A 15,149-nucleotide genomic window follows, 5' to 3' on the forward strand; every position below is an offset into this window, starting at 1 on the left:
ATTCCCACCAGTAGTGCACGAAGGTCCGTTTTGCTCCATATCCTTGCCAACACTTGTAATTTCTTATGTTTTTTATTTTAGTCATTCTGACAGGTGTAGGGTGATATCTCATTGTGGTTTTGATTGCATTTCCCTGATGATTACTGTTGTTGAGCACCTTTTCATATGTCTGTTGGCCATCTGTATGTCATCTTAGGGAAAATGACTCTTCAGTTTCTCTGCCCATTTTTTAATCAGATCATTTGAGGTTTGGAGCAAGTTGGGTTATATAAGTTTTTTATATATTTTGAATACTAACCCCTTATCAGATATATCATTAGTAGATATCTTCTCCCATTCAGTCAGTTGCCTCTTTATTTTCTGGATGATTTCCTTCACTGTGCAGAGGCATTTTATTTTGGTGTAGTCCCAATAGTTTAATTTTGCTTTTCATTTCCCTTGCCTGGGGAGATATATCTAGAAAAGTGTTTCTGTGGCTGATGTTAAACTGCATGTGCTTTCTTCTAGAAGTTTTATGGACTTGGGTCCCACATTTAGGTCTTTAATCCATTTTGAGTTCAGTTTTGTATATAGTATAAGGCAATGGTCTAGTTTCATTCTTTTTATGTGGCTGCCCAGTTATCCCAGCACCATTTGTTGAAGAGCTTATCTTTTCCTCATTGTGTATTTTTGTCTCCTTTGTCATATTCTTGCCACCTTTTTAAGCATTTTCTTTTTTTTTTTTAATGTTTATTTTTGAAGGAGAGAGAGACAGATAGTGAGTTGGGGGAAGGGCAGAGAGAGAGGGAGGCACAGAATCCGAAGCAGCCCCCAGGCTCTGAGCTGTCAGCACAGAGCCCAATTCGGGGCTCGAACCCACGAGCTGTGAGATCATGACCTGAGCCAAAGTCGGATGCTCAACTGACTGAGCCACCCAGGCATCCCTAAGTATTTTCTATTTATTTGCTGAGATGGCCTATCCTTTCATTCATTATAAGAATATTTTCCTTCACATCATTGAACCTAGTTATGATAGATGCTTCAGAATCCTTATCTGCTAATACCCACAGATGTGAGTCATCTCAAGGTTGGTCTCTGTTGATTGTCTTTTGCCTTGAGAACACATTGCTCTTGTATGTCAAGTACATTTAAACTATATCCTGAACAGTGTAAATACTGTGTTTTGGAGACTCTGCATTCCATAATTTCTCCAAAGAGTGAGGTTTGGAGTTATGTTTTGGTTTTTGTCATTTGTTTGTTTGTTTGTATTTAAGCCAAAAATTTACTTGAACTCAAATTGAACTCAAATGGCCAGTGGTCTTTTGGAGAGCAGCTCAACTGTCGGTCCAGTTATTTAATCCTTGCCTGTGCTACTCCACACATGCCTGGTTTGTGGGTCAGCCAAGACTTATACCAGAGTCAGAGCCTTTGCCCCTAACTTCCCAGTGGTTGTAGGCATCTTGAATCCTGTCTTTTAGTTGTTCAGGCCAGAAAGACTAGAGTTTTCTTTTGAAGTTTTAGCTACCTCACACAATACTGACTATAGCCTGACCTCAGACTAAAAACTAGAAAGGCAAGAAACTCTCCCTGTGCCCTTCCAGGTGTCCAGTCTTCTAAGTCTGCCTGCTTTTATTAATTCTCCCACCTACGGAGTTGTTTTGTTTTGTTTTTATATTTTTATTTTTATTTTGTCCAGAGTTTATAGTTCCCTTCAGGAGGGTTGGTCAGGAAGGAGCTTAGTCAGCCATATCAGAAGCAGGACTTCCTCCCTTCAGTTTATAAGCCCTGAAAACATAGGATTTTAGTATAGTTTGCTTTCCTGGAAAATGGGCTGCAGGAGTACTGGCTTTACTGTAATCTTTGGTGTATATACTAAATAATTTAATCAAAACAAGCTGGTGCCACAGAGGATTTTGTTATGCTTGTGGCTTCTTGGTATTATGAAATTATGCCAGCCCTGGTCAGAGAATCCTATTTAAGAAAGGTATACAAACACACTAGTTTCCTGAGCAGCATTGTTCCCTGTCTGACTGCAGCCAATACACCTCACTGAAGGAAGAAAATCTGGAAAATATCCTGAAAAAGTTCACAGAGGAGTCCATGTTTGTTTGTATGCCTTTGAATTTGAAAAATACTATGTTACAGTGATTGATTTGATACCAGGCGACCCCGCAGGAAGCCCAGAATTCTGGGCTCCTACCAGCAGGGGAAATGGCCTTTTTGCTGCCTGGAGTAAGCTCTAGCTATTACAAGATTTTCTGAAGGAAGAAATTGTGGATACGTGTGTTTAAGCTACCATTCTTCATTCTCTGAAAGGGGGTTTGGAGAATGTTGTCTTTGAGTGTAATCGCTTTCTCTTCCCAAACTTGGCCCAAAAAATGTCCATAAAATTAAAAGACTAATAGTTTATCCATCAAGTGTTAGTTGCTTTCATGAAAAGCTTAATAACTTTCTGAGAAAATAATCCTAACCAGAGTGCAGCAAATGAATTAAGTACAAAACAGTTAACCACGAAATGGCATAGGGGCAAGTTATCTAAATAAAATGAAAATGGACTATTTGCCAGTTTAGAGTTTTAGTCTTAAAAGTATTTTCATAATTGCTCTGAAATTAGTAGAAATACAGAAATTGCAGCTCTGCCTGTTGCTCCCGCCACCAGCCAAAGAGCTTTCCTGGTTGCATTAGAAGATTAGCCTGCAGTTTATGCATTAAAATGCCTTATGTGGCACTCAGTGCTTTATACTGAGATATGCTCCTGATAGTTCCTGTTAATCAGGTAAGCTCCCATCAGCGTACATTGGCCATTTTCAAAAACATCCTGAACCTGCGTCATTTTTGTTTACAAATTCGACATAAATTTCTAAAAAATCCACATGGGGATTATGCCTGAGAGTATGATACAGCCTTACAATGATGTTCCCAACTGTTTGTCTGTTACATGATTATATACATTAGTCATCTACTGCTAACTAGGATGCTTACCATCTCCTCTAAGCCACTAGCTTGTCACAAGAGTGTTTCCACTGCTGTAAAGCTAAGGAGCTTTACAGGCAGGTGACTGCCTTTCATCCACTGAATATAAATAGATTTTCCTTCAACTTGAAAACTCTCCAGGGATGCTTGAACATAATGCTTCCCTCCAGGAACTCTCCACCAAGAGGCCATTGTGAAGAGAATACAGAGAGACAGAGCAAAGCCTGGAATGCTCTGATATACTGTACATTTTCAGCACAGCTGGTTGTGGATTATCCAGTTGTGGATGGAATCCCTAAAATTCTTTCCCTAAAACAGGAAAAAAAAGCCAACGTTTCAAAATATGGAAGTATAAATGTCAGCCCTCTGGCGCCATCTTCTGTCATTATCCCGGAATAAAATACTCAGGAATCTGGAGCTCCAACAGTAGTCACCTTCTTTAAATGTCCATTTAAGATCTAAAAATGTCACTAATCATAATAAAAAGAGCAGACACATGCAGAGGTAACCATGTACTGGCAATGATGCAAACGCTATACATACTAACTCATTTGTTCTTTGTAACAACCCAGTGAGGTAGGTACGACTATTCCCATTTTATAGATGGTAAAATAGCAGTGAGGGCTTATACAACCTGTCCAAGGTCGTTCAGTGACTAAGCAGTAGATGCAGGATTTGAACCTGGTTCTAGAATCTATGCTTCTAATAATTATACTTTGCTGCTTCATCATGTGGAAACAAGATTTATTTTCTATTGACTTGAGCTTTTTTTTTAATGTTTATTTTTTTCTTTTTTTTTTTAATAGTTTATTGTCAAGTTGGTTTCCATATAACACCCAGTGCTCATCCCCACAAGTGCCCTCCTCCATGCCCATCACCCCCCGTCCCCTCCCCGCCACCCCATCTGCCCTCAGTTTGTTCTCGGCATTCAAGAGTCTCTCATGGTTTGCCTCCCTCCCTCTCCCCCACTATGTTTATTTATTTTTGAGAGAGAGAGACAGAGTGTGAGTGTTGGAGAGGGCAGAGAGAGAGGGAGACACAGAATCTGAAGCAGGCTCCAGGCCCTGAGCTGTCACCACAGAGCCTGACATGGGGCTCAAACTCACAAACTGTGAGATCATGACCTGAGCCCAAGTCAGATGCTTAACCGACTGAGATCATGACCTGAGCCCAAGTCGGACACTTAACTGACTGAGCCACCCAGGTGCCCCTTGACTTGAGCTTTTAAGCCTTCTGTTTATAGCATACAATAAAGCAGCGCCAATGGAAATACTTTGAAAAGAGAAATGTTATACAAATCTGGAATTATTTTGAGGCTCTCACTGGCCACCTGCCTCAACAATGGCATTATGGGATGTGAAAGAGGAGTTGATAGACTGAGGCTCTTATCCAAGTTAACAAATTTACATTGTTGGGCACAAAACCTGAGTCTTTACCACCAAAAGTTGTCAGGAGCCCTCCTGTGCCACCAGATGTTAGCAAGAAAAGCTGTCAGAATGCATCAGTGTTGTTCCAAATGTGTGGTTATTTCTGTTTTCTTGTTAGGAGGGCCTCACATCAAAGTACAGTTTCAAGCTTTACACCTTATGGTCATGGCACTGCCCGATGCCAACAGGGACACAGCCCAGGTAAGTGGTATCAACCTCATGGTCTGTCGTTGACCCTTCTTAGAGAAGATGGTTCAGAGGGACAAATGGAGCCCACGATGACAACTGCCTAAGTCGGCTCAGTGCACTGCCAACCTGTCTTCGCACATTCCCACTGCTGTTCTCCCGAGGAAGGCAGGCAAGGATGTAAATCTTGGGACCTCCTTTGAACATTTTGGTTCTCTTCACCCAGTCCATTGAGAGGTACTGAGTATCTATACTATCTAGTGCCCAGGCACTGGGCTAGGGTTAGCAGGAGGAGAGGCACATAATGTTAGAAGTAGATGAGACTGTTCTGTAAACTGCAGAATATGAAACTCCCAGGGCACCTGGGGTGGCTCAGTCGGTTGGGTGTCCGACTTCAGCTCAGGTCATGATCTCACAGGTCGTGTGTTCAAGCCCCGCATCAGGCTCTGTGCTGACAGCTCAGAGCCTGGAGCCTGTTTCCGAATCTGTGTTTCCCTCTCTGTCTCTGCCCCTCCCCGACTTGTGTGCTCGCTCGTTCGCGCGCGCGCTCTCTCTCTCTCTCTCTCTCTCAAATGAATAAACATTAAAAAAAAAAAAGAATATGAAACTCCCTAAGCTGTTTAGTCCAGTCTAGAGGCAACAGATATAAGGAGTGTGCTTAAGGAGGAAATTTGAAATCACTGATTTAAATGAAATTTGTAAAATGTTTATGTCTTAAAGTTTATAAGGATAATTTAATTAAAGAGTCCTAGAATCTTGGAATTTTGGAAATCATCTGATAGGGTCTTCTCATTTTACAGATTAGGAAAATTAGGCTCAAGAAAATAATTTCTCCATTAATATGTAATAGAACATTTGATAGAATCCGACTCCATTGTTCTCCAAATAGTCTGCCCTTTATTTCAGATTTATTTCCTTGCTGTATGTTGGCAGAAATCAAAAGGTCCTCTTGTTATTTTGATAATGATTCTGTATGCAGTGGGAAATCTGTTATAAGTACAACAGGTGTTTGGAATCTCTGAAATGAAATTGAGTTAAGATGAGCTGGAAAGAGCCTGTAATTTTGAGGCCAGTAAACATAATGCTTGAAAACAAAGATGATTCTTTCTGCTGCCTCTTATCAGACATTTCAATTTGGTGAAGGCCTTTCCTCCTACATAATAAAAAATATCTGGGTCAATTATCATATACATCAATTATATCATATCCTCAGCCCAAGGCTGGGGATTGGATATGACATAAGAATGTCTGTGTCTAATATAATTCAGTAATTTTTCAAAAGCAGGAAATTTATTAGCTTATATTTGGGGGGTGTGTTCAACAGCGTTCTTTTACGTATAAAAGGGAAAAAAGATGATATTTGGTTCAGAAACAAGTAATCCGATACTTTTCTAAAAGAAGATCCTCAAAAAAAACATCATGGGACTGGTGAAGATGTTACACTCACACACGTGCGCATGCACACTCATACACACACACACACACACACAAACACAAATTTTTTTTCCCATTCCATGATGTGACTGGATCTAGGATTGAAACTGGTGTGAGGGAGAAGTCAACAGCTCTGGCTCAAGAGTTAGATTTCCTCAGATCAAATCCTAAATTTGCCACTTACTTAATTCACACTGGTCAAAGCTACTTTAATCTTTTCATTAGTTTCCTCCTCTGTCAAACAGAATTAATAATAGTACCTACTTCACAGGGTTTGTAATGATTATAAAGTCAGTGATATATATGAAGTATTAAGAATAAAACTTGGCTCACAATAAACCCTCAAATAAATGTTAATCATTATTAATATTTTGTGCTACCCATTTTCTCCTTAAAAATATACAGCAGATTCAAACTTGGAAAACTAAAGAGCATCCTTTCTTTCTTTTTTCTTTCTTTTCCTTTTTCTTTTTTTAAGATTTCAGCCCTCTTGGTGAATTTCAGAAGGTTCTGATAAGTATCTGTATTTTGGTGGCTTAGCAAACCTTAAGCTTTCTCAAATCTCTCTCTCTCACTCTCTCTCTCTTTAAATGCCAAGAACAGCTTCGTGTAAGCATTTCCCTTTGGTCTGCTGAAGATTCTAAAACTGAAAAGCAGTGGGAAAATGACACCCAGAAAGTAAAACTTAAAAATTTTTCAATTGAGTTTACATTTGAACTGAGTAATGAGATACTCATTTTTTTTAATGAGTTTTGCTTTCCCAAGGAAACAGTTAATAGTTTTCAATGACAATGCTTTAAACTAAAGTGTTTTTAGGGGTGATGGGTGACGGTGAAGCATCCGACTTCAGCTGAGGTCATGATCTCAGAGTCCGTGGTTTCAAGCTCCGCATTGGGCTCTGTGCTGACAGTTAGCTCAGAGCCTGGAGCTGGCTTCAGATTCTGTGTCTCCCTCGCTCTCTCTCTCTGCCCCTCCCCTGCTTGTTCTCTCTCACTATCTCTCAAAAATAAATAAATGTTAAATTTTTTTTTTTTAATCAGGGTGTTTTTAAGGATTTCTTTTCTTCCTCAACAACAAAACTTCTTTATTTGAATTGCAGTGTTTTCTCTTCCTAGTTTACTACATAATTTTAATATTTGTTAACCTCATTTTGGATAAAGAAAATTAAAAAAAATGCAAACTGTTACTTACAGAGATGTCAACATAATAAACTCCATAAATATGGAGTACTTTAATGAAGCAGAGAATTGAATGAACAGTTCACTTTTCTCATTAGCGCTTCTAAGTAATAAAAGGGGCAGCATTACACATTTAACCATCCTATACTTCTGACAGTTTTCTAGAGGGCGCCAGGAATGGTATAGAAGTGAATGACAGCAGCCAGTGGTGCCTCTTGATAATCTAATTAGTGTGACACAGTGCTGTTTCTTGCTAGGCCCTCATGACATTCTTCAATAAAGTGATTGCCAACGAGTCAAAAAACCGAATGAGTATATGGAACATTTCCACCGTAATGGCCCCAAACCTTTTCTTCAGTCGAAGCAAACACTCTGATTATGAAGAACTACAGTTAGCAAACACTGCAGCCCACATCCTCCGTCTAATGCTTAAATACCAAAAGATGCTGTGGAAGGTGAGTAACAATGTGATGACTGTGATGTTTTCCTTGGAAGTCCACCAGCACCCAGGAAATGTGAAGACTCCACGAGCAAGCCATATCCTTAGTCACAGGAGGAAATAGGATATCACCCAGGCTGCCTGTGGTGTCTTTGTACATTCTTTAATGACTATTCCTGACATGTTTCCCCTCATAAACAGGAATGCTTATCATTTTCTCTAAAACGTGAAGACAAATGCCACAGTCCATTTCCAGGATACTGAGTGGCCAGAAGGAGTTACATAACTGAAGACAGAATGTCCCGGGAAGGTTTAATTCAAACACTTTCCTTTCTATTCAAGCAGTGTTTCTTCTCCAGGTTCCGTCTTTCTTAATCATGCAAGTCAGAAGAATGAATGAAGCTACCATGTTGTTAAAGAAGCAGCTCCCAAGCGTCAAAAAGCTGCTGAGGAGGAAGACCATAGAACGAGAGGTAAGGGCAGGAAACTAAGGGCACAAATGTTACTGCCCAGGTTTTTATTTCTCAGAGCATAACACAAAGTAGCTTGTAATTTATAACCAAAAGTTTTATATTCTCAAAAAGTATCAGTTTTGAAACCATAAACATTGTGGAAACGGTGTTCATAACAGAGTACTGTGGTATTTCCATTTTGTAGAAATATGTGCTTCAGGTTGAAGTTCTTGAAATAGCTTTATCTGGAAGATTATTTAATAATCTGTTAAGTACTTAAGTCTAAAATGGTTCTCCTTTAAAATTTTTCAGTTTAAAAGGTTGACTAAAAGTCAACCTTTTAGTCCCTGTGAACTAAATTTAGGGCATTCCAGTATCCAGTATGTCTAATAAATAGAGTACGATTCCTCTAGTGTTTGGATAATAAACGATTATTTAATCTTCAAGATTAGTGTTTAATCTTCATTGCATTCCAAAGAATTTTTGCTTTAGCATAGTTTGTATGGAGGTGAAAAGGAGAGCAAATTTTAGAAGCATTATCTTTATTGTTTTAATTTAATTTGAGGAAGATCCTGAGGGTCAGGCAGAGAATTAGACCTTGAGTAGAATGAAGAGATTCATGAGATTTGCTTTGGTCTTAAAGGAATTTCCACGTAATGTGGGAGAAAAATGTACACAAGAGCCATGAATATGCATTAAGTGCTAGACCACTTGTATAGACAATATGGCAAGGGCAGGCAGAGGAGAAAGAAGTAGGCTCTGGTGTGGGAAATTATAGACAAGTTCATGAAAGAAGTGGTGTTTGAGTTATATCTTGAAGGATGAGTAGCATTTAGAAGGGAGAAAGGAGAAGAAAATTTATTCAAGCAAAGGAATAATAAATGCCAAGGCAGCGTGGTGGGAGTATTGTAATTGATCTACCATAATCATGATGAATAGCTGTATTCCTTTATTGATTATAGGCAGAGTGACTTCAGATCAAGAAGAATCAACATTATTATTTGGAAAGATCCTTTTAATTGAGAAAAAAAATTCATTTTTTTAAAACAACTTTATTGAGATATAGTCCTCATATCTTACAGTTTATTTAAAGTGTAACAGTTAGTGATTTTTAGTATAATCACAGATACATGAAATTGTCAGTCAGTACAATCAAGCTCAGAACATTTTATCCCCTGGGAAAACACCGTACCCTTTGTCTGTCATCCCCTTAAACACACCTCCACCATTCCCTCCTACCTGTCCCAGCGACAACTCATCTCCTTTCTGTCTCTATAGAGTTCCTTATTTGGGACTTTTAATGAATTAAGTCATATAATACATAGTCTTCTATGACTGGCATAGTTCCTCTAGCATTATATGTTCATGGTTCATCTAAGTCATAGTATGGGTCAATACTTCCTTCTTTTTATGGGCAAATAATATTCCATTATATGGATTTACACATATTTTTTTATCCATTCATTTATTGATAGAGATTTGGGTTGATTATATCTTTTGTTTATTATGAATACTGCTGCTGCAAACATTTATATGTAAGTTTATAGGTGGACATATGTTTTTGCTTCTTTTGGGTATATATGCTGAGTAATAAATCACCTCTATGCCGAGTTATCTGAGGAACTGCCAGACTGTTTTTCAAAGCAGCTGACCCATTTTTCACACTTTCACCAATAGTGTGTGAGAATTTAGATTTTTCCATATCCTCACCAAAATGTGTTATTATCAGAAAGTTTTATTCTAGCCATCCTAGTGGTCTAAAATGGCATCTCATTGTGGTTTTGATTTTCATTTCCCTGAAAACTAATGGTGTCAAGCATCTTTTTGTGTGCCTATTGGCCATTTGTAGATCTCCCTTGGAGAAATGTCTATTCAGCTTCTTCCCCAGTTTTTGATTGGGTTGTCTTTTTACTATTAAGTTGTGTAGAAGTTCTTCATGTATTCTAGATACAAGTCCCTTATCAGATGTATGATTGGAAAATATTGTTTCCCCTTCTGCGGTTGTCGTCTCAGTTTCTTGATTGTGTCCCTTGATGCACAAAGGTTTTTACTTATGATGAAGTATAATTTATCTACTGTTTCTTTTGATGATCACGTTTTTGTTGTCATATCTAACAATACTTTGTCAAATGTAAGGTCATGAAGATTTGAACTCTTTGTGTTCTTCCAAGAATTTTCTAGTTTTAGTTCTTATATTTACATCTTTGTTCCATTTTGAGTTATTTTTAGCATATGGTATGAAGTAGGAGTATACAAGTTCATTCTTCTGCACATAGGTATTCAGTATCTCAGCACCTTTTGTTAAAAAGACTAATCTTTCCCCCAACGAATGGTCTTGACACTATTGTTGAAAATTGACTGTAGATGTAGGAGTTATTTCCAGACTCTTAACTTTGTTCCATTTATCTATATGTCTGTCCTTATGCCAACAACGGACTGTTTTGATTACTGTAGCTTTGTTTTAAGATTTGAAATTGAAAAGTGAGAGTCTTCCAACTTTTTCTGTTAAGTAACTTTAGTTATTTTGGGTCCCCTAATTTCCATATCAGGTTTAGGATCAGCTTTCCCATTTCTGGAAGAAAAAAAAAAAAACAGTAGTTGGGATTTTGATAGGGATTTTATTGAATATATAGATAAATATGGAAAGTATTACTATCTTAATAATATTACATTTTCCAGCCCATGAAAATGGGTTATCTTTCCATTTACTTAGGTTTTCTGTAATTTCTTTTAACAATGTTTTATGGTTTTCAATATACAAGTCTTACACTTTCTGGATTACATTTATTCCTAAATGTTTTATTCTTTTTGATACTATTGCAAATGGAATTGTTTTCTTTTTCTTTTTTTAATGTTTATTTTTGAGAGAGAGAGTGAGCAAGCAAGCGGGTGTGCCTGTGAGGCTCTCTGAGGGGGAGGGGCTGAGAGATGAAGACAATCCGAAGCAGGCTCCAGGCTCTGAGCTATCTGCACAGAGCCCAACCCAGGGCTTGAACCCATGAACCTCGAGATCATGGCCTGAGCCAAAGTCGGACACTTAACTGACTGAGCCACCCAGGCGCCCCTGGAATTATTTTCTTAATTTCATTTTAGGATGGCTAATTGTTTGTGTATGGAAACGCAACTGATATTTGTATGTTGATCTTCTACTCTGAAGTTTTGCCAAACTCATTTACTGGCTCTAAAAGTTTGGTTTTATGTGTGTTAATTCTTTAGGATTTCTACACATAAGGTCATGTTATCTGTGAATAGAGATAATTTTCCTTCTTTCTCCTCAATCTGTGTGCCTTCTTTTTCTTGCTTAATTATCTTGGCTAGAACTTCAATAGAATATTAAATAAGAAGGCAAGAGGAGAGTCCTTGTTTTGTGTCTGATCTTAAGGGGGAAGCTCAGTCTTTTGTCATTAAGTGTGATGTTATATGTGGGCTTTTCATTGATTGCCTTTATTGGTTTGAGAAAATTCCATTTTTCTTTTTCTTATATTTTTTAAATTCAATTTATGTAAACTTAAACCCCCCAAAATGGCTCACCCATTTCTTCCTCTTGTACCCCATTCCCCACCTCAGCAACCACCAATCTGTTCTCTATATCTATGAACTAGAGATTCCAAATATAAGAGAGATCATACAATATTTATTTGTCTTTCTCTGTCTGACTTATCTCACTTAGCATGATGCCCTCAAAATCTTGTCACTTGTGATAACATGGATGGACTTCAAGAAAACTCTATTCTATTCTTAATTTGTTGGGTGTTTTTAACATCAGAGGTGTTTGATTTTGTCAGATGCTTTTTCTCATCTGTTGAGATGGTCTTTGGGTTTTTTTTTTTCCTTCATGTTAATATGAGGTACTTGATGTTTATACTGATTGGTTTTCATTTATTGAACTACTCCTGCATTCTTGAGATAAATCCTACTTGGTCAAGGTATACGGTCCTTTTAATATGCTACTAAATGGGTTGCTTATATTTGTTGAGGATTTTTATATCAACATTCATAAGGGATATTGGTCTATAGTTTTAATTTCTTGTTATATCTTTGGTTTTGCTATCAGGGACATACTAGACTTTAGAATGAGTTAGGAAGTGTTCCCACTTCTATTAATTTTTTAAATGTTTATTATTTTTTAAGTTTTTTCATGTTTATTTATTTTGAGAGAGATAGAGGGGAAGGGAGAGAGAGAATATGGGGAAGGGGCAGAGAGAGAGGAAGACACAGAATCTAAAACAGACTCCAGGCTCTGAGCTGTCAGCACAGAGCTTACACAGGGCTCAAACTCCGGGACCGTGAGATTACCACCTGAGCCAAAGTTGGATGCTTAACCAAGTGAGCCACCCAGGTCCCCCCCCCCCTTCTATTTTTTAGAAGAGTTTAAAAATGAATGATTGATGTTACTTTTTTAAATTTGCAGTAGAAGTTACCAGTGAAGACATCTGGTCCTGGACTTTTCTTTGTAGGATTTTTTTTTTTTGAGTACTGACTCAGTCTTTTTACTCCTATAACTATATTCAGATTTGCTGTTTCCTCTTGAGCCAGTACTAATTGTGTGTTTCTAGGATTTTGTCTATTTCATTTGGTTATCTAATTTCTTGGCCAATATAGAAGTTGTTCCTGGTGTTCCCTTATAATCCTTTTAATTTCTGTAAAATTGATAGTAATGTCCCTGCTTATAGTCTGTATTAATAATTTGAATCTTCATTCTTCTTTACCCTGTCAGTTTAGCTTAAAGGGCTGACCATTTTGTTGATTTTTTTTAAAGGCCAACTTTTGTTTGACTGACTTTCTTTATTGTTTTTCTATTCTCTATTCCTTATTAAAATTCTTATCTTTATTATTTATTTTCTTAAGCCTGTTTGAGTTTGGTTGTTTTTTTTTCTTTAGTTTCTTAATGTAGAAGGTTAGATTATTGACTTGAGCTCTTTATTTTTCAGTGTAGACATTCACATCTATAAATATTCCTCTGAGAACTACTTTTGCTCAATCCCATATGTTTTGGTATAATGTGTATCCTTTTTGTCCATATCAAAGTACTTTCTGGGTACCTGGGTGTCTCAGTTGGTTAAGCGTCCAACTTTGGCTCAGGTCATGATCTCACAGTTTGTGGGTTCGAGCCCCGCATCGGGCTCTGTGCTGGCAGCTAGCTCAGAGCCTGGAGCCTGTTTCAGATTCTGTATCTCCCTCTCTCTCTGACCCTCCCCTGCTCGTGCTCACTTGCTCTCTCTTGCTCTCGCTCTCTCGCTCTCTCTCAGAAATGAATAAAATGTTAACAGAAAAATTTAAAAAATAACCACAAAGTACTTTCTAATTTTCCTTTGACCCATTCGTTATTTTAGAGTATGGTGTAATTTCCACACATTTGTGAATTTCCCAGATTCCTGTCTGTTACTGATTTCTAATTTAATTCCATTGTGGGTAGAGAATATACTTTATATTATTTTGATATGTTTAAATTCATTGAGACTTATTTTATGGCCTGAAAAACATACTGTATATCCTGAAAAATGTTCTGTGTGAACTTTAAGAACAGATTCTGTTTTGCTAGTGTTCTGTAGATGTCTGTTAGGTCTAGACAAAGGTTTCGCTTTTCTTCTGATCTGCCTAGTTCTTCTGTTATTGAGAGTGAAGTATTGAAGTTTCTAGCTGTTGCACAACTGTCTATCCTTTCAATTCTTCTGGGTTTTTGTTTTTTTTTTTTTTTTTTGCTATGTCTTACATGATTTTTGTTCCACAGTTCCTCCATTACTGCCTTTATTTGTGATGAATAAGTATTCCTAATATACCACTTTAACTATTTTAATATATATTTTTGTTGAAAGAAATGGTTGTTTCTCTTACTACACAGTTTTGAATTATCTCCTGAGTGGTTGCCCTGGGGATTACAAATACCATTTTAATTTATAGCAATCTGGTTCATCTTAATTTCACCTTCAATTCAATAGTATATAAATACTCTACCTATAGGTCTCCATATCTCCTACATTATGTTATTATTGTCACAAATTGCATATTTATAAATGGTGTGCCAATCAACATAGATTTATAATTATTGCTTTATAGACGTGTCTTTTAAAGATGGAAAAAAAGTGGAGTTGTAAAAAATACAGTAATGCTTCCTTTTATATTTATGTATGTAGTTATCTTTACTGGTTTTCTTTATTTCTTCATGCAGGTTCAAGTTACTATCTAGTGCCCCTTCATCTCAGCCTGAAGGACTGACTATCTTTAACATTTCTTCTAGGGCAGATCGACTAGGAGTGCTTTCATTTATCTTGGAATGTCTTAATTTCTTCTTCAGTTTTTGATTGTGTGGTTTTTATTTAATAATCATAAACATAACTCTGTAAATCAGCTGGACTTAGAGGGGGATAAGGAAAATATGGACCCCAAAGAACTGTGGCAAGAGCACAAAGATTATAGGCTAGTTTAAGCAGATGGGGTTGAATGGTGCTCTTCTGAGCTACAGAAGGAATGGTCTGGTGGCTCAGGTAAAACATAAGTCAAATTTATTATATTTGCCTACAGTCAGCAGTGGTGATCTTTTTGCTGGTCTTGCCATTTGTGGACCCACAGTGCTCTGTGACTCCCACAGTGTTCATGCCCTCTTTCACCTTGCCAAAGACCACATGCTTGCCACTCGGTCTTGGCAGTACACATGAAAAATGGGAACCGTTTGTGTTGGGTCCAGCACTCGCCATGGACAAGATGCCAGGACCAGTGTGCTTCAGGATAAAATTCTCATCATCAAATTTCTCTCCATAGGTAGACCTTCTGACAGTACCATTATGGCATGGGAAGTCACCACCCTGGCACATAAATCCCAAAATAATCTGTTAAAGCAGGAACTTTTGTAACCTAATCTTTTTTCCCCAGTGCTCAGAGCATGAAAGTTTTCTGTTGCATTTGGAACAGCTCCAAGGAAACATAGTCAAAGGGCTCACTTCTCAACATCAATATTAAAGAACATGGAGGGGTTGACCATGGGTGGGCAACACAGGTAGCTCTGGGGTGGTGGCATCTAAAAGACCTCTTCTTAATTTTTAAGTATCGTTTTGCCAGAGATAATTTTGCTCGACAGCTTTTC

The 15,149-nt window shown here is 37.7% G+C and overlaps 1 protein-coding gene and 1 pseudogene across 6 annotated transcripts in view; one reads left to right on the forward strand and one right to left on the reverse strand.

Moving 5' to 3' along the window:
* The window catches only part of ARHGAP28 (Rho GTPase activating protein 28), a 223,163-nt gene that overhangs the window by 186,733 nt on the left and 21,281 nt on the right, over nucleotides 1-15,149 (forward strand). For all 6 annotated transcript variants that reach the window (XM_039218727.1, XM_039218725.1, XM_039218726.1 and 3 more), the window contains 3 exons: nucleotides 4,498-4,580; nucleotides 7,435-7,632; nucleotides 7,976-8,089. In XM_039218727.1, the coding sequence (XP_039074658.1) occupies nucleotides 4,498-4,580; nucleotides 7,435-7,632; nucleotides 7,976-8,089 (395 nt within the window). The remainder of the gene's footprint in view (nucleotides 1-4,497; nucleotides 4,581-7,434; nucleotides 7,633-7,975; nucleotides 8,090-15,149) is intronic.
* Nucleotides 14,575-15,047, reverse strand: LOC120221363 (annotated as a pseudogene).

The sequence above is a fragment of the Hyaena hyaena genome, unplaced genomic scaffold (genome assembly GCF_003009895.1).
Source record: "Hyaena hyaena isolate Hyena2069 unplaced genomic scaffold, ASM300989v1 scaffold_777, whole genome shotgun sequence".
NCBI classification, from domain to species: Eukaryota; Metazoa; Chordata; class Mammalia; order Carnivora; family Hyaenidae; genus Hyaena; species Hyaena hyaena.